Source organism: Chrysemys picta, chromosome 5 (genome assembly GCF_011386835.1).
Source record: "Chrysemys picta bellii isolate R12L10 chromosome 5, ASM1138683v2, whole genome shotgun sequence".
NCBI lineage: Eukaryota > Metazoa > Chordata > Testudines > Emydidae > Chrysemys > Chrysemys picta.
The window spans coordinates 100,032,792-100,056,434 of record NC_088795.1 but is presented as its reverse complement, the minus strand read 5'-3'; the positions used below and the strand labels follow the sequence as shown (position 1 = coordinate 100,056,434).

Below are 23,643 nucleotides of genomic sequence, written 5' to 3'. Positions count from 1 at the left end.
GGAAAAATATCTCCTGGTTCAAGGAGGACAAAATGGCTGGAAGGATTAGATTAGATTGAGAGATCATGTACTTTTGATATGCAGATTTTTATGTCCCCCAGGAGAGCTGGTGTGAAAAAGCAGTATAGCTCAATCCTTAAGCTCAATCCTTAAGCACTTTCTCTGAGGGATTCTCCAAGGAACTTGTCACATTTTTTTCGAAAACATGATTGATCCGATATTGCTGTGATAAAGTGGTGTGTGTCAGGAATTAATTTCTTTTTAATTTTTTGTCACTTTGACTGAGATGTCTACCAGTGGTAGACAACTTGGCCATAGAATCAAAGCTTCCTTTAAATTTTTCTTGCTAGTATTGTAAGTGAAAATTATTAATTTTTCCATAGACACTTGGACTAGGTGAATCATATGCTAATACTTAAAATGTTTTGGACTTCTAGTGTCTGAGAGTAAAAAAGAGGGAACACTTTAGTGAATAGAGGAGAGTTTCTATCATCTGAAATAGTTTAATCCAAGTAAAAATAACAAATAATGGTATTTGGTTTTCCAAAAGCTATTTTGGAAATGCAGCAATAAAAAGGGGTTGCAAACACTTTGGAGCACAGGATTAGAATTCAAAATGCCCATGATAAAATGGAGAGTTGGTCTGAAATCAACAAGATAAAATTCAATAAAGACAAGCACAAAGTACTGCACTTAGGAAGGAAAAATCAAATGAACAAATACAAAATGGAGAATAACTGACTAGGCAGTAATGCTGCCTGGAAGGAACTGGCGGTTATAGTGATCATAAATGGAATGAGTCAACAATGTTAGGCAGTTGAGAAAGGCAAATATTTTGAATGTACTAATAGGAGTATCATATGCAACTCAGGAGGTAATTGTTCTGCTCTGTTTGGCACTCATGAGGCCTTGGATGGAATATTGTGTTCAGTTTTGGGTGCCATACTTTAAGAAAGATATAGACAAATTGGAGAGTCCACAGGAGAGTAACAAAAATAAGAGGTTTAGAAAACATGACATATGAGGAAAGGTTGAAAAAAATTGGGCATATTTAGTTTGGAGAAGACGGAAGGAGTTCACGATAAGTCTTGAGATTGGTAAAAAGTTGTCATAAAGAGGATAGCGATCAAATTCTCCATGTCCACTGAGGATAAGGAAAGAAGTAATTGGCCTAGTTTGCAGCAGGGGAGATTTATGTTGGATATTAGGAAAAACTTTCTGACCTATAAGGAAAATTAAGCACTGGCACAGGTTACCTGAGGGGTTGTGGAATCCCAGTCACTGGAAGCTTTTTAAGAACAGGATAGACAAACATCTGTCAGGGATGATCTTAGGGTTGCCAGTTTTGGTTGAAAATATTCCTGGAGGTTTCATCATATGACATAATCTTTCATTAGAGGGTTCGATTCCTGGAGGGTTGGCAACCCTAGATGATCTAGATATGCTTAATTCTGCCTCAGTGATGGAGGTTGAACTAGAAATAGATGACCTCTTGAGGACCCTTCCAGCCCTACATTTCTATGATTAACATAGAGGAGTGAATTTTCAAAGCACAATGTGGGGATTTATTTGTATGAGTACTATTTATGATAAGTGGAGTCATGTGTCTAAAGCTCCTCATATAACTTTTTTTTTTAATTGAGAAATTTGGAAATTACTATTATTGATCCATAGTGTTGACCTATTTTATTATTTTTTTATTATGACCTATTTTAGAGTTGGCAAAGTAGTATATTGTAGTTGGAAAAAGAATGAGTGATATATGTAGATACAATATCACCTTTATATCTGTGTAATGCAGTGGTTCCCAAACTTTAACCACCTGTGAACCCTTTTCACTAAAATGTCCAGTCTCGCGAACCCCCTTCTAAAAATGAATATTTCCAGGGATTTTCTCCTTTACCTGAGCATAAATTATAAAAGCAGTGATCTTGGAAATATAAAATTTGTTTTTATGACCTTCTTATTACACACTATTATGTATCATTACAGTATTTTTATTACATTATGAAAATCAGAACACTCTTCCAAGATCTCACTTTTGTCGCTTGTATCTCTTTAAATAAGCCTGTTATAAGACAAGGCTCCTATGTTTCATCCAGGAGTATCAGATGTGAAACAGCATGAAGGTATTTAAGTTGCCAACTCAAAGACTTCCTCATACACAAGCATTCAGGCCCCTAAGTTAAGCCAACCTAAGCCCTGGTATAGGCACCCCTAGGTTGTCGGAAGAATTCTTCCATTAACCTAGTTACTGCCTCTCGAGAGAGTTGATTTACTAGAGCAACAGAAAAAAACCCATCTATTGCTGTAGCAAATGTCTATGCTACAGCAGTGTAGCTGCAGTGCTGCTGCTGTAGTGCAGATATAGCCTCAGTTTCAGCAAGTCAGATGTTGGGGGAAGGAATTTAAAGGGAGTGCAGGAGTGGTTGCTTCCACCCTTATTATAAGGGTATTTTTTTCATTCTTCTTCAAGAGGTTTGCAATTTGGCGGTGTTCTTGGACATTTGTCTACTCTGAGAATTTGTCAGTAGGTGGCACTTGCTGAGGCTTTTTTTTTTTTTTTTTTTTTAAATCTGTGCCTGTCTAGAAATGTGTGAAACTTTTCAGAGGCAGACCTCATCACAGAAATATCCGTGCTTTTTCGATTTCTAGATTGGTGTATTGCAGCGCAACCCATGTTGGGCTATAGCTGAAGATCACTTGAAAGCTAGAGCTCATGGAGAATATGCCTGCTTACCTCTTAAGGGGTTTTGGCTGCAGGGAACATGCACTATATTCAGGGGTGAAAGTAACACAAGACGGGAGGGGTGGGGCCTCGGGTGGACGGGACGGCTGCCTGGTCCGTGCTGCCTGAGGCTCCGTTGGCGATTTAAAAGGGCTTGGAGCTCCGGCCGCCGATAGGGGAGGGAGGCAGGGGGAGGGCTGGGCTTTAACGTCAGCTGCATGCAGGCCGGTACTGGCGGCCACTTCTTACCGGTACACCGTACCGGCCTACTTTCACCCCTGACTATATTCCTGTTTATTTCTAGGTGCAGGTCAAGATGCTTGTACTTAGATACCACTGTGATATATAGATGAACTTAAATCCATATAGCCTTATATGCCTTAGACCCTGGCTGCCATTGCTTTTCTCTCCAGAAGCCGCTAAAGTTAGCTGAAACACTAGATTTAAACATATGGGACTAGTAGCCTGACTTTCTCTCATTAGAGATCCCTTAACTCTGAAATATGCTTTCTCCTTCCCTCCCACTACTGGTTTGTCAGAGCTGTAGTCTATCCTTTCTTTTCTTAAGCTTTTACTCGTGAGTTGGTTTGGATAGCAGTGGCACGTTTGATTTTAAGAAAGTACCCTTTCCTCTCTTGCATCTTCAGAAGGAGAAATGTTCTGTCTCTGTTTAAATTTGTAGCCTTTCCTGAGACATGTTATAGGATTTATTTTTCTTATATGAATAAGATGGAGAGCTGAGCAAGGTCCAATTGCTGCTCGACAAAGGTCCCTTCATGGTGCCATAAATCTGAATGCTGTCTCTGCTCTAAACAAAGCTCCTTCTCTTTTTGAAGTCCCTCTCAGGCTGTTGCCATTATCCTCTGGGTGTAGCAAAAAGGAAGCAAAGAAAGGAGGACAGAGAGGGCTTTTTTTCTTTTACCGTAATCACTTGCCTTCAGACACAAGTAGGTTTTTTGTCTGTATGTAACTACTTTCTTTGGGTTAATATTTTAATCTGATTTTATATTTTTAAATGTCTACAAAAATAGTTTTGCAAGCCCGGTAACATTCCAGAGTGTGCATTTGATCAGTTACAAACATCTTAAGTATGCTGAGGCACTCATCTATGCCTCAGCATAGATGACTAGTGTTTTTTAGAAATCTTTTCAACTGCCAGTATTTGCAATCTTGTATCAATTTTTTAAAGTTTAATTATGTTCTAAAGTTTGAATTACAATATTATACAGTACATAGCAATCTTTGGAATTAGGAGAAATTAATTACAGCAGTTAAAATAAGGACTAAAATAAGGACTTTAATTATATTTTGATATTTTCATTTAGTTGACAATTAAATCGAATATTAAAATCTTCATCGATCAGCTGAGTCTTTTGTCTCACAGGCCTTGACTTGAAGGACAAAAGAGCTGTTCAGGATAAACAGATAATTGTATAATCGATTTGACAGAATAATCAGATTGAAAATATAGTATTTGATGTTGCATTGGTGTTGGATGATAATATAATTGTGTAAAGCCAAAGGGTAGTAGCAGCAACAACAGGAAAAACACCTGAATAGAAGACTGCTGGTTTTCAGATCTTGAAAATGCGTCAGTAGATGTTGTTATATATTCATTTGGAGGTTTAATTTTAAGCACTAATTTCCTAATAGAAAATTAATCTAAGATAAATACCAAATAATAGAGACTTATTTAGAATTACCTTGTGTGTGTGTGTGTGTGTGTGTGTGTATTTATTTAGATGTATTAAATCCTCTCTAGCACTGTGGGTACTTCACATCTTTATGAAAATGCATATACAAAATTCAAATAGATTACTATCTACAAAAGTCTAGCATAAATAAAATCTCTCTCCTGCCTCTGCTCATATTCTAGCTGTATTTCTTTAGATTGACTAGTTGAGGTTAAATAGCATCTGCTGATCTTATGATCTCCTTTAGCATAAATATTGTGTCTACGTTGTAACTAATTATATTGGATTATCACTCTTCAACACTTGGGCCTGGTCCCCACTAACCCCCCACTTCGGACTAAGGTACGAATTCGAAGTACCTTAGTCCAAACTTACCGCGGGTCCAGACGCGGCAGGGAGGCTCCCCCGTCGATGCCACGTACTCCTCTCGCCGAGCTGGGCGAGCACTTCCAGGATCGATCCGGGATCGATTTATCGCGTCTAAGCCAGACACGATAAATCGATCCCAGAACATCGATTGCCTGCCGCCGGACCCTCCAGTAAGTGTAGACGTACCCTTGGACAAATGAAGCAGGCCATATATATATATATATAGTCTTAAGAATGTGAGTGCCCTGAATTCCTTTTTAATAGTTTAAAAAAAAAAAAAGCCAATATCTTTTTTTTTTCCCCCTTCATTCTGATAAATTATTCTTGAGACCTTTTTGTGGGAAGTAATTTATTAAAACTGTCTTGCTGAATTCTTTCAGTTATCTATCTTGTCCTCTAGTGCAAGTTTAACTATTAGCGCCAATTTAAATTGTTCTGAATGCAGAATTTGGTAAATTAAGCTCCCAGTCATGCACATACTTAAATGTTTGCAGAACCTTGCTCATTTGAGTAGTCCTATTGAAGTTTATAGGACTACTCATGTGACTAAAGTTACACATGCCCTTAAGAGCTCAGAGCCTCATGCTTTCAAGAAAATCAGTATTCTATTATCAGTTGATTTGGAGCCTGTCAAGTTCCAGCACAGGGGTTCTCAGGACAAATTTTTTGGTGGCTCAGAGTGCGGCCACCAACTCTTGCTGGTGGCCGCTCTCACACTTTTTTCCTAAAATACTTGATTAGCTTTAGGAAAACCAAATAAATATGCACATATACACGTCCAAATCATTGTAATTTATTTATTGCTAGCTAGTAAGTCTGTTGTGATATTAACAAACAGACAAGTATCACTTTTCACAGCAGATTTACTCAGCCCTGGCAAGCCTGGGGACAAATTAAACCCTGGATGGAAGAATGGGGGAGGCAGTAGGGGCCAGGGCGGATGGGGGGTGGAGGGCTGGAGCCTGAAGCCCTGCAGCCAGAGCCCGAAGCTCCATGGCTGGAGGATGGGGTCCAGGGATGGAGCCTGAAGCCATGTGGCCAGAGTCTGGGACCTGCCACTGCGCAGCCAGAGCCCAGGGCTGGAGCCCGAAGCCCAATGAGCAGAGCCTGCTGCCCCGCCACCACAGGGCTGAAGCCCAAAGTCTGAGCCTTACCACTCCTGGGAAGGTGGGGAACTCACTGGCTGCCTACTCCTCCGGTGTTGTGCCCCAGGTGTCTCCAGAGGGCAGGAGGGGGTCCAATCCCTGCTGCTGGCCCCAGCATCCAGGAGCAACAGAGAGGGGGAGTGGGGCTCTACTTTGCCCTCCCCCACATCACAGCAAGAAAAGCCCCTGGTGACCGCATGTAGCCACAGTGGCCGCATTTGAGAAACGCTGTTCTAGGGTGTCTCCACAGTAAGAATATAAAACTCCCATGAATTTCAGCAGTATTATGTTAACAAAGTGAGGACAATGTGCCCTTGGGTAAATTATATGTTTTTTTATGATTTTCTATAAAGTAGAAAATTATACCTTTTTGACTTTTCTATGAAAAGACGTGTTTAGGCATAGATTCTTTGGTCTGCAAGTTAAAAGCCCCAATCTTACAAAGACTTACACACATGCTTAACTAAGCACTGCGAGTAGACTCATGAAGGGCTTGGCTACACTTGCGAGTTAGAGCGCATTAAAGCAGCCCTGGGCGCCCTAACTCATGACGCGTCCATACTGGCAAGGCACATAGAGCGCCTGGACTCTGTGGCTGGAGCGCTCCTGGTAATCCACTTCCATGAGAAGCATAATGCTTGCTGCATTGCCAGTGTGGACACCCTGGTCTATTACTGCGCTCTGATTGGCCTCCAGAAGTGTCCCACGATGCCTGTTCTAGCCACTCTGGTCATCACTTTGAACTCTACTGCCCTGCCCTCAGGTGACCAACCGCCAGATCGGCCCTTTAAATTCTCTGGGAATTTTGAAATTCCCCTTCCTGTTTGCTCAGCAAGGAGTGAAGTGCTCTCAGCGAATCTTTCCAGATGACCATGCCTCCATGCGCCAGGCGATCCCCAGTATGGAGCAGTGGCGAGGTGCTGGACCTCATCAGTGTTTGGGGGGAGGAAGCTGTCCAGTCCCAGCTGCGCTCCAGCTGTAGGAATTACAAAACCTTTGGGCAGATATCAAGGGACATGATGGAAAGGTGCCATGACTGGGACGCACTGCAGTGCAGGGTTAAAGGGAAGGAGCTGCGGAATGCCTACCACAAAGCCCGCGAGGCAAACCACCGCTCCGGTGCTGTCCCCGTGACCTGCCGTTTCTACAAAGAGCTGGATGCAATACTTGGAGGCGACCCCACCTCCACTCTGAAGACCACCATGGACACTTCAGAGCCCAGTTCAACAAGGCAGGAGGAGGAAAGCAGGAGCGAGGCTGGTGAGAAGAAGGGGGACAGCCCGGCATCCCTAGATGCATGCAGCCAGGAGCTGTTTTCAAGCCAGGAGGAAGGTAGCCAGTCACAGTGGACGGTGCTTGGGGAATAACAAACAGCAGAGGAGGTGCCCGGTAAGCGGCTTTTATTTTGGGAAGGAAGTTGTTCGGTGTGGACTCTTGGGGCAAGGAGGGTTAGGGCTGCATGCATGCCTAGATGCGGAATAGGGCGTTGATGTGCTCTCTCACGTCATGGTAATTGGCCTTAGTGATCTCTTCAAAGGTCTCATGCAGAAGCTGGGCAATCTGCTTGCGCAGGTTCCTTGGCAGAGCTGCTGTGCTCCTTTTCCCAGTAAGGCTAACATGTCCGCGCCACTGTGCCGCGATGGGCGGGGGGACCATTGCTGCACACAGGCAAGCTGCATATGGGACAGGGCAGAAGCCGCATTGCAGTAAAAGACCCTCCCTTGCTTTCCAGGTCACCCTCATCAGTGAGATATCTTCCAGGACGAACTCATCCTGTGTAAAATGTGGGGACAGTGTTCAGTATAGGTGCCCCCTGCAGCTGTTGGTTCTCCCCAAAGCACATAATCCCAGAGGAAAGTACAGCCGTGAAACAATCAGTCCCCCTTGCCCCTGTGCTTACTTACCATTTTGGGGCTCCTGTGGGTTCTGTGCACTCGCTTTGGGGTGGGCAATTTGTGCTATTGTTTACACTGTATTTGTGTTTAAGTTCAGCCAAATCATTGCTCTGTTTGGTGTGAACAATGTGGCCTCTGTTAAGTGTTGCATTTTGGCTTTACAGATGCAACCTTGAGATCTCAGCTGTCCTTGTTATCAACAGCCGAAAGACTCCAAAGAATCAGGAAGTGTCTGTGAAGAAGCAAATAGGACATACTGCATGAAGTCATGCAGCAGTCCCTTAATAAAAATCAAAAAGTGCAGGAGTGGCGGGAGAGTGAAAGGAGGGTCCGCCAACAGAATGCGGATCACTGGCACCAAAGCATGGAGCGGCTGCTAAGCATCATGGAGCACCAAGCGGACTCAATACAGGCGCTCATAGCAATGCAGGCGGAGCACTTCCGTGCCCGCCTCTCCCCACTGACCTTGTCCCCAAACTTTTTCCCTTGTGCCCCCATGTCACTGCCAACCCACTTTCCCCAACATCCGGGTTCTTATTGCCACCAGCTGCCTCCAATACCTGTAGCTTTACCACCCAGCCCTGGAAACTACAACCCTTACCCACTGCACTCAATCCCCATCACCATGCATTTTAGCCAGCCTGAAGTGCAGCACTCATTGCATGGCACTCCAGACAGAAAGGCTGAGTATGGTAACAAGACATACGCAAATCTGTGATTGTCCCGTTCCCCTCCCTACCCCCTTTCTCATCCCACACAGCACAGATGTGTCACGCCCTTTCTGTTTCCCAAGCAGTTGTGTTTCTTTTCAATAAATGAATTTTTTGGCTTTGAAAACATTCTTTATTATTGCATTAAGTAAAAGATACCGTAGCCTAGGAAAGCAACAGGCACTGCAAGTCAGTGCATCATACATAGCAAACACAGATTCCTACTAGCATTGGAACCACTGCACTTCACTCCCGTGCAGGGCACCAAACATTACTGGTGGCTTTCAGCCTCAAATTGCTCCCTCAAGGCATCCCTAATCCTTGCAGCCCCGCGCTGGGCCCCTTTAATAGCCCTGCTCTCTGGCTGTTCAAATTCACCATCCAGGTGTTAAACCTCTGAGGTCCATGCCTGAATGAATCTTTCACCCTTCCCTTCACAAATGTTATGGAGGGTACAGCACGTGGATATAACCATGGGGATGCTGTTTTTGGCCAAGTCCAGCTTCCCCATACAGAGATCATCAGCGGGCCTTTAAACGGCCAAAGGCACACTCCACAGTCATTCTGCACCGACTCAGCCTGTTGTTGAACCACTTGCTGCTGTCCTTGCTGCTGTCACGGCTCCCTGTATAGGGTTTTGTGAGCCACAGCATTAAAGGGTAACCGGGGTCTCCAAGGATCACAGTGGGCATTTCAACTTCCCCTACGGTGACCTTCTGATCTGGGAAGAAAGTCCCAGCTTGCAGCTTACTGAACAGGCCTGTGTTCCGAAAGATGCGTGCGTTATGTACCTTTTCGGACCAGCCTGTGTTAATGTCAATGAAACGCCTACGGTGATCCACAAGCGCCTGGAGAACCATAGAGAAATATCCCTTCCGATTTATGTACTCAGAGGCTAGGTGGGCTGGTGCCAGAATTGGAATATGCATCCCATCTATCGCCCCTTCGCAGTTAGGCAAAGCCAGCCACAATGTCATGCATGTTACCCAGAGTCACTGTTCTGAGCAGGATGCGATTAATGGCTCTGCAAACTTGCATCAACATGATTCCAATGGGTCGACTTTCCCACTCCAAAGTGGTTAAAGACTGATCGGTAGCTGTCTGGAGTTGCCAGCTTCCAGACTGCAATAGCCACCTGCTTCTCCACTGGTAGGGCAGCTCTCAATCTCGTGTCATAGAATCATAGAATATCATGGTTGTAAGGGACCTCAGGAGGTCATCCTTGCAGCGCAGGGTGGGGGTGAGCTCAGCACACAGTCCCATGAAAGTGGCTTTTCTCATCCGAAAGTTCTGCAGCCACTGCTCGTCATCCCAGACTTGCATGACGATGTAATCCACCACTCAGTGCTTGTTTCCCGAGCCCAAAAGCGGCGTTCCACGGTGGTGAGCATGTCCGTGAATGCCACAAGTAATCTCGTGTCATGTGCGTTATGCGAGTTGATATCATTGTCGGACTCCTCACTGTCAGTTTGTAGCTTAAGGAATAACTTGACTGCAATTCGTGACGTACTTGCAAGACCCATCAGCATATTCCTCAGCAGTTCGGGATCCATTCCCGCAGATCGAAAGGGAAGACAGAATGCGCAGTACAAAAAATGTTTAAAGATGGCACCAAATGTGGATGGAAGCACAGGGATTGCTGGGATGCGAAGCGATGCATCACGGGGCATTGGAACAAGACCCAGAATGACACGCACCCCATACCCCCTTTCCATAAGCCACAGCGCCAGAATGGGAAGAGGTGCTCTGTGGGATAGCTGCCCATAATGCACCGCTCCTCTTGCAGCTGACAGTGTGAACATGCTGCAGTGCTTTCCCTGCTTCGGTCTCCGAGAGCTTGTTTAACTCACAGCGCTCTACATCTGCAAGTGTAGCCATGCCCTCAGTTAAGTACATGTGAATAAGTTTTGCAGGATCAGGGCCTCTGAGGATATGTCTACACTACAGAGATTATACTAGCATAACTACTCTGGCATAATCCCGTAGCATAGGTGCAGCCTACACGCACAGAAGGGTTTTTCCATTGGCATATGAACATGACATTCCTGAGCAAAATTTGCTACATTGATGGAAGCAGTCTTCTGTTGACATAGCTGCATCTCCACTGGGATTAGGTCATCATAGCTGTGTTGGTCAGGGGTGCATGTTTTATCATAGCTATGCCGACCTAACTTTTTAAGCAACTGTAAACCAAATCTGCGAAATGACTATACAAATGGCATTATAGCATCCTCTGTGCCTGTGTGTGTGTGTCTGTCTCTCTCTCTCAGGTCAAATATGCTCAGTTTCAAAGTTTAAAAAAAAAGACTTTTCCCCTTAACTTCGAATATTACAAACTCAACTGGGCTCTGAGAATTAATGTGGATTATTTTCTTTTTGTGTTTTCTCCGTAATAAAGGTTCTGCAAACTAAATGTAGGCCATATGCAATTCTGTTAATTTACATTGAAGATCCTGGTGACGTTTATCTAATCTAAATGCATACATAACATCCTATTACAAAAAACTGTGGATTATAATTTCATTTAATTTAGGCACAAACTGTTAGAACATATGTTTTATTATCATCTCTGGAGAAATTATGTGGGAAATCCAAATTTGTATAATCTCAATTATGAGGGAAATTTTTCAAGAAAATTGAAAAAACATTTGTGCTTTTGTTATTTCATAATACAACACAATTTATTCTCTTATCTCTGTATGATTGAGTCCACAACCTTGCGCCAGAAAAAGCAGTAAATTGGCAGGAGTTCCCAGTAAGACAGTAGAAAGGACTGAAAAGCACTAGAGTTGGCAAGTCTGCCATTGTCTTTACTTGATTTGCACAGGAGCGATTTGAATTTAAAGAAATTATTTTGTTGATATGAACAAAAGAGAGAGTCCAGCTCAGTCTCTTAGTTGTGTTGGCTTTGCCACGCTAACTGTAGCTGTAAAACTTTTTGCTGATATGTAAGTAGGTATGACTTTGAATACAGACAGGAAGTATCTGAACATGAGCTTAGGTGTTAATGTATTCACCACTTCTTGTCCTGTCCTGTCTCATCTGTCATCCTTCACGAACACTGAGCACAAATACACAACATGGAGAGAAGGGATAAGTAAAAATAAGCCATTTTTTCTTTCTATTTCTTAGAGTAGAACCATGGTTTAAAATTCAAACTGCAAAATTCTTGTAAGTTATATTTTAAGTTAATATTTAAACAATAATTTCAGCAGAATTTAACAAGATCATCTGGAAAACAATGCATTGTTGGCTGACCTCACTGGTATTTGTTTATGTAATGTGGTAACTTTTACTGTCACATCCAATCAATTCCAAAATTTCAGGGAAAGTTTTAAGCATCATTGGTCAGATTTCTAATGATTTTGGGGACAATCATAACCTCTAAAGAGGCAAATAGTGATTCATCTGTCAAAGGCATCCATTAACACCTCGCAGCACAACAGTGTCCTTGCTCATCTCTCCAATACAGTTTAAGGTATTGACACCACGAATGACAGAAGATAAATAGTTGCTCTCCCTCCTGGGAGCCAGGGGTAGGATACTCCGACAGCAGGGGTAGCCAGAGGGAGAGAAGAGGAGAGAGATGGCTTCTGTCATTCCTACCTCCTAAAAATCTGCTCCAGGTGAGGGAGAGAGGGCATAATATGTTCAGCCCTCCCTTTCAATCTGGGGGGAAGAAAGGTACTTTGTGGGGGTGGAAGAAGAGTCTCGCACAGAGTTCCTGACAGGGTGGGGAGAACAGGGGATTCTGCTGTGGGGGAAGGGAATGGGGGAAAACAGAGCCCATTGTTTGGTGGGGTGAATGGGGGGACTCTGCTGTGGGGGGGAGGGGGAAAGCTAGAGGACTAGAGCCCCTGGCATGATGTGGAGAATGGGGGTGGGACACACACAACTCCTGGCAGGGTAATTGGGGAATCCTGGTATGGAGGGCATGGGGGTGCATAGAACACCTGGTGATGGTGGTGAGATTGGTGGACCCTGGCATGGGGGAAGGTTGGAGAGAGTGCATGAAGCCCCTGCCATTGGGGGATGGGGAGAAGGGAATGCAGGTGGACCCAGAGCCCCTGGCATGGGGAAGAGAATGGGGGATCCTGATATGGAAGGAGGGAGGGAGCAAAGAACTTGTGCCAGGGGAAAATTGAGAGAAGTTGAGAAAGTCCCTGAAAGAGAGGGACGTAGGAGCATGGCACATGACAGTGTGGTGGAAATGGAGGGATGCACGGAATCCCTGGTATTTGCAATAAGCTCCACCTACAGAAGACAGGAATTGTGCACCCCCTTTATATATTGATATTCATTGACACTGAAAACTAATATCAGGTATACATATCCAATAGAGAAAGGGGAATGGGTTTGATCTCTGTTTTGTAAAACATCATGTAACTTTTTTGTATGACATAAAATCATCATTATCAAAAAAATTCCATGATACTACTCTGATCAAATGAAGTCAGCCACCCAACAAAAGCAGCAACAATAATCTCATATTCTATACACCCACCCACTTTTGGTTCCAACTGTCTAAAAAATAGTAATCTGGGCACACTTCAAAGGTCAACAAATCTGGGGTCTGGTAGATACAAATTGAGAAAACTGAAGCACTTCCATTGATTGCAACTGTGATAGCAAGTGAAAGAGTCATTCCCTCAAGTTACCAGGCAATCCCTAAATAATTTTGAGCATTATGGGTTAAAATCAATGCTTTTATCAATTCAGATTCCATGTAGACTGGAAGTCACTCTCTGCCTTTTAAAAATCCTGAGTATTTTTAAATGTGTTTTCCTGATTGCGCACCTTGATGAGTTCACCTACTAGCTCTCCCCTGTTGTGTGCAGCTGCCCAATTGACCATGCAAGCTCCACGCACTAGATGCACTCCTGGCTGGATTAGACAGGAGGTATTGGATCTCCTGGGCCTGTAGGAAAAAGATACTATGTAGGCTCAGCGATAGACCAGCTGTAGAAATGTGGACATTAAGAAAAGATTGAACATATAATATATAATATAAAAATAGTAAATGAAACAATGAATACATACTTCTGTGGCGCTTTTGGGTAATGTTGATCGCTAATTTGGCTCCTTGAACCATTGAGGTCTGAGTATCACTAGTCTAGTCAGTCCCACCAGCTGAGCACGGATGAGCCTGATGAAGGGGCAAGAACCTCAGGTAAGTGTATGCGTATATTTTTCCTTACAGTGCTTAAATGTAAAGATGGTGCCCAGCTCAGTCCCAAGTTAACAGGGCAAAGATATCAACTTTTCATTCCTCTCTCTTCTATGAGTAAAACAGTGTGATGCTGTATGGACTATGTGGAACACTTTGTGATATTATCAATGTTATGAAATTGCAATGAATCGTGCCGGATATTCCGTGTAAGGTGTCAGGGAAAATGTTATGATTTACCCGGTACGATAATCTTGTTTATATGTTCGTATCACATTTGTAGTATGATTTATAGATTTGTAGGGAATATCTCTATTTCAAACTTGTGCTGTGAATCTGGATGACTCCCCCAAACAGATTGGCACCAGCACTGCCTAACCTGTTCGATGGCCCATCAAGGGTCATCAACTGTACAATGAACCCACTGAAAGGAACTAGGGGATACACCTTATGAGTCAGCAAGGCATGTGGTATGCTTATGGATAGAACTCTAAGGCTTTCCATGCTATGTGCTGTAAAGTTTGTTTGGGATACAGGAAATACAAGTCACATGACAAAAGAATATAAAAGGCAGCTGCATCATCTCCATTTTGTTTTCAATCCTGCTCCTTACCTCTGGAGTAACTTTTCTACAAACTGAAGCTCTGAATAAAGGACTGAATGACTCATCCAAGCTGTGGGAATGTTCCAGAGGAACTTTCATGCCAGCAAACTCACCAATACTACTAAGAACCTGATATATGGACTTTTGAAGTCTCTGTATGTATTTGATGGCTTTACCATTTAACAACTCTCTTTTTGTTCTTTCTTTTTTCTTTACAATAAACATTTAGTTTTAGGTGCTAAAGGATTGGCTGGCAGCATGGTATTTTGGGTAAGATCCAAATTAATATTGATCTGGTAATGTTGCTGACCTTTTGGGGTCAGAAGAACATTTTGTTTGTGACCAGAGTTTTAAATAACTTCTCACTTACTGGACCTATGTGCTAATTGGGAGCCAAAGAACTGGAATGCAATAAAGGGGCTGTGTGATTTCTTTTTTTTTTTTTTTTTTAACTACTTGATAATCGGTGTGGGAGATCAGAAGTATAGTCTGACTGGTTGGGGAGTTTAACTTCAGTGTTACTCCCAAAACTGGTGATTATCTGCTCTCCCTTTTGCAGTCTGCCCTGCCTTTGGTATTTTCAGTGAGGGCTGCCCCAGGCAGTACAAGCAGTACAGCAAAAGGCAGAGCTATCTGATTTTCATTCCTCTGTAGGGTTAGGAAGGGGGGCCTTGTGGAGCAGTTTGTTTATGTACATAGAGATGGCCCTTGTATTTTCCTGAGAGAGCTTGATGAAACTTTCACAGAGATACTCAGTGATCCTCTCCTGAAGGTTTCTAGGGATGGTAGCCTTATTTTTTCCTTCTTGGTAGGACACTTTCCCACACAATTCCACGATGATTTCAGCAGGCACCATTGCAGTAAACAGACTAGTGGCACTTAAGCCAGGGTATCTTCAGGGCACCAGCAACAGATGTGCTCTCTGTGCCTTTGTTACTCTCAGGAGTATCAGCTATAGTCACCATTGCCTGTTGAAAATAGTGCCAGTGTTCGGTGCCATTGCCTTATACTCATATCCTTGGATATAGGGGCCAAAATGTTATAATTTAATGCAACCAAAAATTTCCCTCCTCCTTCCTCCCTGCCCCAGCAGGCTATGCTCACGATGGCTGGAGCTGGAGGGTGGTGCTATGCAGAGGTGTTCTAAAGCTCAAGTGACAATAAGGATGTCTTATTAAAAGTGATTATGGGAATAAGGGAAGGGAGTTTTGAAACTTACCTTTTCCTTTCTGTTGTAACTGTAAATACAGTATTTACATCTGTCTTTCATCTGTAACTACTGGCATTTGAGCCTTGAGGGTACCCCTTCTACACCTGTGGAACATCTGACTCTGATGAGGAGAAAGAATAGGACTAGAGAGGGTATGTTCAGCAAGATCTGCAAGCCAATGCTGCATAAGACTATGAACAGAAGGCCTGGAGGGTGAGTATTGCAGACACTATGTAGAAGGAAAGAGCAGACAGGAGAAGGAGAGGGAGATGCACCAGGACATAATAGGGCTTCTCAGACAGAATCACAAATGCTGCAGGTGCTTGTTGACCTACAGATCCAGCAGTCATGGCTTGCCCACCCATTGCAGTCACTGGAGAACTCCAATTTAGCAGCTCTCTACATCCCCCAACATTCCACGTGGCATCGCAGGTCACATCCCTACCCCTACCACTCTATTCCAAGGAACAGCCACTCTAACCAAAGTTCACATATGCCAACTGTAGAGCTCACAGATCAATTTATGTGTAGCTGAAATGGGCAGGGTTGTTTTCTAACTTTCTAATTTTCAAGTTCTGTTCTGTTAATTTATTTTGGTAGTTTGTATTGTATTGTTTTTTTTTAACTGCATGTTGTTTATTGCCAGGCAATAAATGTGTATTTTTAAAATAAATTTAGTTTTATTACCTCACAACTTATGCTGCTAGTCAAAGCACCCACTACTTGTAACTCCCACCAATTAGTGCTCATTTCTTGGGCCTGGACATAGTGCTCCACCATCTGCAGTGTGAAAATTATGGGATATGGATAGCATTATGGGATGGAGAAAGTTGCATGATGGGAACATGACTCCTTGCTCCCAGGCATCTTTGTGTGACTCGTTTCTACCCCACAACACGTGAAAATTTCCCAAAAGACAGTGACCTGGCCAGTGGTGAGTGGCACAGTGGAATAGCTACCTGTGGTGCACTGCAACCTACATAGACATAATCACTGCTGAGTACACACAGTGTCAATGCAAGCAGCCAAGTATGCATGTGGACGAGCAATATGCTAACTGCAGCAGCTGTACGCTGATGTAACTTACATCAACCAAAGTTGTAGTGTAGCACAGCCTCACTGTCTTTAATCATAGTTCTGATAAAATCCTTGCTGCACCTTTTAATTGATTCTCCCCAGCCGCCAGCACCATCTCCTTTTTGTCTGGATTGAGAGTCTGCTAGCTAGCAACCAACCTCCAATCTTACATATTAATACTCCTAGGGGAATACTGTGCCACTGCGCGTGCGCAGAATTCATGTCTCCCAAAGATTTCTTTGCTTCCCTGGAGAAAAATCACTTTCTGATGGGGGAAGCAAAGGGAAACTGCAAAACTGATCATGCGCTGCTCCCCAGCAGCGCAGGTGCATTGTTTCAGACCTCCAGAGCAGCCAGCGGAGAGGTAAATCAGTGGGGGGGAGCTGGGGATGCACCAGCCAGTGGCTTCTACGCTGTGCCAGGATTAGCTGCTATTCCCGGCAGGGATGGGGACGATGAGACTTCCTCTTCCCCTGCAAGGAGCGGCCAGGACTGGGTCAGACCCACCCCCAGAAACCTCTCTAACTGCAGGAAGTGCTGCACGCTCCCTCCTTCCTGCCTCCATTGCTCTTCAGCTGTGGGGGGGGAGGTCACTGTATGGGGAGCTGCTCCTCTATCTGCCAGGTGCCCATGCATCTGGACCCACCTCATACCCAGATTGCCCCACCAAGCCTCTCCACCCAGACCTCCCCCCCCCCACTGAGGCCCTAAACCTGAACCCACACCCCAACAAGCCTGACCCTCTGCATCTGGAGCCCTCTTGCACCCAGACACCCTGTCCAAGCCCCACCTCCCTGCATCTGGACCCCACTTCTGCACTCAGACTGCATCCCCATATTTGAACCCCCATCCCAACAAGCCCTATCCCACCTGCACCTGGACCTGACTAGCTCCCCAGACATAGACCACCACCCCACTGAGTCCCACCAAACAGCACCCAGACCTGCACCCCATCAAGCCAGCACCCGGGACCCCCTCCCCCCGCTGAACTCTCCATACCCAGACACCCCTGGCCTAGCCCCAACCACCTTCCCTTGGACGCCTCCCCGCCCCCGCAGAGTCCCATTGCCTCTCCACTCAGAACCCCTCCCCCAATGAGCCCCTGTTCATCCAGATCCCCCTTGTACCTGGACCACCCAGCTGCCTGCAGCCAGATTGCCCCACACAGAGCCCTTATCACCCCACACCTGGATCTCCCCGCTCTAAGCCCCTCCACACTTGGATCCTGCTGGGCTGAGCCTGCCTGTCTACATCTAGTGTGCTTGACACAGAGGGGAAGAGCCCCAGGGTGTTTCTGGGGCAGGTCTGGCCCTTGCGTTGTGTCAAGGTCGGGTGCAGCCTTACCACCGAGTCCATGTCCCGGGGTGAGGGCTGCAGGGTGATCTCCCACCTCTGTGCAGTCAGTGGCCTGTGCTCCCCGCTGTCATGCTGGATCCTCCACATTTATTTATTGACCAATAAAATTTGCAGAATTTTAAAATACTGTTTGCAGAATTTTAAATTTTTTGGTTCAGAATTCCCTCAGGAGTAAATATAGGAACTCCTATAGCAAATTGTGATTTAAAATGTCTCTGTTGTTTGACCTTCTCTTTTCCAAATACAAATAGAGAATTCTGACATGGGATTTTAACGTATTTTAAAAGTTAAATTACTGCTTATAAAATATATATCTAAATAGCACTAGAGACTGAACTCCTTTCTGCAAAGGCAGTTTTATTTTTCCACTCAATCTGATCAGTGCACTTTAAGTTTTACCTGTAGGGGCCAGTTCTAGAGGTGAGAAGATAGTGTGGTCTTGATGCCCCTTGAGTCTGTGGTGCCTCTGACTCCTTGATGATGATCAATTAGTTGCGGTTGAGATTATGGTTTTCATGATGTGTAAATAGACTGAGACCATTAGTGCATTTCTCCTAGGCTACTAAGCAACCATCAGTAGTAACTTTCAGTCACTACAGACCCAGATTTGATTCAAACCAGTATGTCAAGATGAAAGGCTCTGTAACCCTTTACATGTCCCCTGAGCCATCTAGTCTGTTTGAAAAACAATTTGATGCATGTCTTGTAACTGGAAAGAAATAAGGAATCCTTTCCAGTTCAGATTTTCCTGAAATAGAATCAGTATATTGGAATATTTTAGCCTTTTTTATAAGTGATTTCTTAACAGTGCAAGAAAGTGTTTCATTTGCTTTTTAGAATCACTGATTTTTTTCCTATTTGTAGTAGCAAGAGTTAACACAGTAGAGCAGTAGAGATTCTGAGATGCAGCATAGGAATTACGTTCTCTGTCATTTGTGGTTTAAGAAAAGGGGGTGGTATTCAGCATTTGAAAGGGCTTTAATGAATGCTGTTAGTGTTTGTGAAAGCTAATGGTCAGAGGATGTGGAGGAAAGCAATAGAAAGTGCACTGGCTGCTTCAGTGTGACCTGATTAGCATTTTTCTTGATTGAGGTGACTGTTTCACCTTGTATTTTCATCCCAGCATTTTTCATCATCTCTTGCCATTTGTTTATATTCAGATGACATATGATTTAAAAAAGCGCTTTTATGTATGTGAATGCAGTCCCTCCCAAAATTTGCTTGCCATATGCAGGAAGAGCATGTGTTTCTCTAGTCTTGGTTGAATGCACAAATCTTCTTTTATGTGCATTGCTTCGTGCCCTGTTGCCTAGACGATCACTTGCTTTCATTGAGGATGTCTGGCTCTCGTAAAGAGTTTGACGTGAGGCAGATTTTAAAAATCAGATGGAGATGGTTTGGTCACCAGTCATCAATCCCTAATTCTGCAGTGGACAGCCACCAGGGAGACTTCTGGAACAGAGGACAAAATGCAACAACTGGTGGGACAAAGTTTTTAGATCCAGGTAACCTACCATTACCTTTGGCATCAATTGGTTACAGAAGGTCTAGCCAACAGGATTTCCAGAATTTGCCTCCTTGGCCAATGGCATCTACCTCTGAAGTCCCTACATTTGAGTTCACAACAGAAAACTGTGGAGATGCACGTTGGCTTGACAGACCAGAAGCAGATGATGGAGCGAGTGAAGAAGAAAATGAATCGGACAGCAGTTCATGCAGGTTAATTGTTATTTTCCTATTTTGGGAAATTAATTGTCATTTTATGTCTTGAATGTCATTTTATGTTTCATGCCTACAAATGTCAGCTATAATTTATCCTAGATTAAAATGCTTCAGAATTTTCTGATAGTTGCATTGCATCAAAAGCATAAAAATACTGATAACTGGCAGAGCATATAATTGAATATATTTGCTATGACCAAATTAAAATTTAACTTTAATATAGCTAACCTATAGCAAAATTAATCTTTACAGCTACTGAAAATAATATGCACACAATAGCTTTACAAGGCTTTTTTTGAATTACGTTAGAGTAACATTTGTTCTGTGCTTAGCTGTGTTAAGAATTAGTTTTACACTAAATTAGAAAGAAATAATGTATAGGTAAGATTTCTATAGCTCTGAAATCTTTAAGTATTTTTGAGAATAAAAGATTCAAATGGAAAAATAAATTTTATTTATTTTAGCTATGAATCTCAGTTATAATTGTCTCAGGTATGTGCATTTTTGCAGTGTTCTGCAGTTGTAAATCTGAGCATATAAATCTGTATTTTAATGTCCATATTTATATGTTGATTATGCAGCCGAATGTGAGTACAGCTTAAAGAAAAAAATGTTTTACTTCATCCATTGAAAGTGATATATTGCCAACCAGCTTGTGCAGCAAACTAAAACATGAAAAGTGCCTTAAATTGATTGTGGCTGTGCGAATCAAGTGTCTTAAATTGTAAACTTAATTATGTCCATAAAATTATGGTAATAGTTTTGTTTCTGTTTTACATCTTGTTTCTGGTGCTAAAAATAAATAGTATATGATATCACTATTGTTTTTATCAAAAGGTGTATTTTAACTGGTGGAAAATAAGTAATACGTAATTTAATTTCTCTTTTTTTTTTCTGTTTTTTCCCCAAAATGTCAGTTTATTTTCATTACAACCTTTATTACTTAGCTCAACTATACTATACAGAGTAACGTGTCTTGCTGTGCCCTTTTTTGTTGTAAATATTAGAAATGCTACAATAGCTAACTTGTCATCTCAAATTAATTTTCATGTGGTTTGCTTTCTAGCTTTTAAAATTATTTTGCAGTGACTTGATATTCTAAAGAAGTGTGATTATCTTTATTTAAAGGGAGCAGAGTTTTATTAATAAGCCTATTAGAGATAGATCAATCTAGTTAATATAGTTTCAATGTGTTTGCGTTCCCTTTGGAGAGTGTACCCGTATATAGAAAAATTTAGTTGGTGCAAAGGCAAACAGACAAGAGCAAACGCTGCACAATTTATGGTTTATATTCTTAACAAAACAAAAATTCTCTCTGTTTAGGAGTCAACATAGTATTTGCTTTTGTCACTGAGTTGGAAACATTTATCAGAATTATCAGGGAATGAAAAACTGCATAATGAGGCTTTATAAAAAGCAATTTAGTCTTGCTTATAATAAGTATATTTAGCTATCAACAAAATGAATTTCAGAGAAAGTACCTAAGAATCTTCTATATGAGGTGATTTTCAGTATGTGTTTTTGTAAACAATTATATGAACAGTTACTACAGATGACATGAATACATCACCATTCAATCTGCAAAGATAGTCTTTTTAATATTTTCAGAAACATCTACTCATTGAGTGCAATTTTTCTATGTACAGCACTACACAAACAAAAGAGGATATTCCCAAGGTGAAAACTATTGGTATAAAAAAACATGTTTCATTCCAAGAGATCAATGTGCAATCTTTAAAATTAAAGAGACATTTTGATTTGCAGAAATGGTCAAGTACAGGAAAGGAACTGAAGTATGACCAATAAAACTAGTTAATAAAAGTGGAGTATTACAATTATCTGTTTAAAGTATAGGGGGAATCTGTGTATAATCTTAGTATTTTAATTTTATTTATGGTGATTGAATTCTGTTTTTTGTTTTTTTGCAAGTGGCAAGGGTTATGTAGTACTAGAAATACAATTGAAGTACAAATCTTGTCTGGCTTTTGTAGCATTTAACAAAGTAACTGCATCCTTGTTTTCTTGTATGTTTACACTCGTAATCTGAATCATGTAGAATTATTTGCCTGGTGTGTGTATTCTTTGTATTGTGCTTTAACTCTTGCCATTACTTTATTTTCATTTAAATGAGAGAATTTTAGGTAAATTATGGGTTCAATATGAACTGTCATGCCTAGTTAATGCTAATGGTTAAGAAGTTGCTTCATTTAATCATTAGTTTGTGTACATTTGCATCATCAAGATAAGGTGTATACTAAACCATTTCTGCTACACACCCTTTATAATAGGTATGCAAGAACCCCAAACTGGAATAATCTAAAAATACCAAACAATGTGGCACATCAGTTGACACAGTCTGACTGACTGAGCAGTTGGAACCTCCCTCCTGCTTGTAATCATTAAAGTAAAGAGATTTAATAACCATACAATCATTTTTCTGTGTATGTTCTTCTAAAATACAATTTCACATTTACTATGTTCTTTTGGGTAGCACAAAAATACTTTGTTGCACTCGGACTTCCTTCCTAATATAAGGGCCCCATGCTCCCTTCATGTGGAAATAAGCCACATCTGGGAGTGGAAAATCCATTTTAACTCAGTTTCTTTCATTGAATTCTTCTGTAAAAGAGGGAAGACTTGGATGGACAGGCGCGCACGTGCATACACACACCACCCACCCTCCTCTGTCATAAAGGAGAATGAGATTCCAAGCCCATTGATCTGCAGAGGTCTGTAGGAGAGAAATGTTGTGTGTGTGGAAAGTTCTTGCGTCTGCACTCCTCTCTAGCTGAGTGCCATGTTGCAGGCCCTGGAAGCACAGCATGATAGAGGAAATAGTCCTGTATTCTGCATGTCTCCTCCCACCATGCCATATGGGAATATGTGGGCCAAAGCAGAGGGAAGAAGGGGATTTACATTCTGTTTCTGGTGTTATGAAAGTTTAAAATCTTGACATGTATACTTTAACATGTATATTGGGGCCTATACATGAGATCCTTTTTGCTATTGATCCTCTCTTACACCTCCTGTAGTGCTGCTGTGTATTAGCTCTTAAATACTGTAAGGTGTACCTTAGGATTGCCAACTTTGTAATATTTAAAAACTGGACACTCCAGCAGGAGTGCCGGAACTTCCCCTGCCCTGCCTTTTCCCTCCCAAGGCCCACCTCTTCCCCTGAGGCCCCTCCCCCTGTTTGGTCCTCATCCCCCTCCATTCCCCATTGCTTGCTGCTTTTTCCCCTCTCTCCCCCCCCCTTTCTCTCCCCCTCTGCTCGGGTTGGGAGGGACTTGTCTGCAGAGCTGGGGCACAGAGAGGCAGTCACCCAATGCAGGTAGGAGGCAGCCCCGGCTGAGTAGGGGATGGCACGGGTAATGACCTGGTGCCTCCCCGCCCACATTAACCAGACTTTTGGTGTCTGGTCAGTAGATCTGACCAGACACTGTCAGGTCTCCTTTTTGACCGGACTTTCCGGTCAAAAACCGGACACCTAGCCACTCTGGTATAGGCTAAGCATAGAAAAAGTTCATTTCACCTAGATATCTCTGGAAGATTGTTAGGGATAGGTTATTTAATGATTAAATAAATACAAATTAAAAAAAATAATACCATGGAACTAAACAGATCTGTGTCAGACATCACTGATCAGTTTACTAGTATATTGTATCCTTCCTTCCCACCCCTCACTCTGTTGTCTTTTTAGATTGTAAATTCTTTGGAACAGGGAGCATGTCCTATGTGTTTGTACAGTGCCTTGCGCAAAGTAGATCCACCCTGAAATAATGGTTGTTTGTTGATTTGTCAGTTGTGGGTTTGTTTGTATTAGGATGATACGAAGACACTTAATACTAGCTGAGGGGCCTATAGAGGAGTATGTACTGGTTGTATGCCCCATCCTAGAAAGTAAACCAAAATCAGAATAGACACACTGATAATATGAAACAAATTTTCCCTTGTAAAACCGAAATT

The 23,643-nt window shown here is 42.6% G+C and overlaps 1 protein-coding gene across 12 annotated transcripts in view; it reads left to right on the top strand.

The window, feature by feature from the left end:
- KLHL5 (kelch like family member 5) overlaps positions 1-23,643 on the top strand; it is a 128,542-nt gene that overhangs the window by 34,497 nt on the left and 70,402 nt on the right. Inside the window, exon 1 of one of the 12 annotated variants that reach the window (XM_042843433.2) lies at positions 3,655-3,675. The exons of 8 other annotated variants lie outside the window; for them this stretch is intronic. Coding sequence is in view for 2 of the 4 variants with exons in the window: in XM_005286345.5 (XP_005286402.3) it covers positions 19,292-19,674 (383 nt within the window). In the remaining 2 variants the exon portion in view is untranslated. Of the gene's footprint in view, positions 1-3,654; positions 3,676-14,246; positions 19,675-23,643 lie in introns of those variants that run through there. 3 more of the 12 variants (XM_005286345.5, XM_042843431.2, XR_010601510.1) reach the window with 3 other exon arrangements.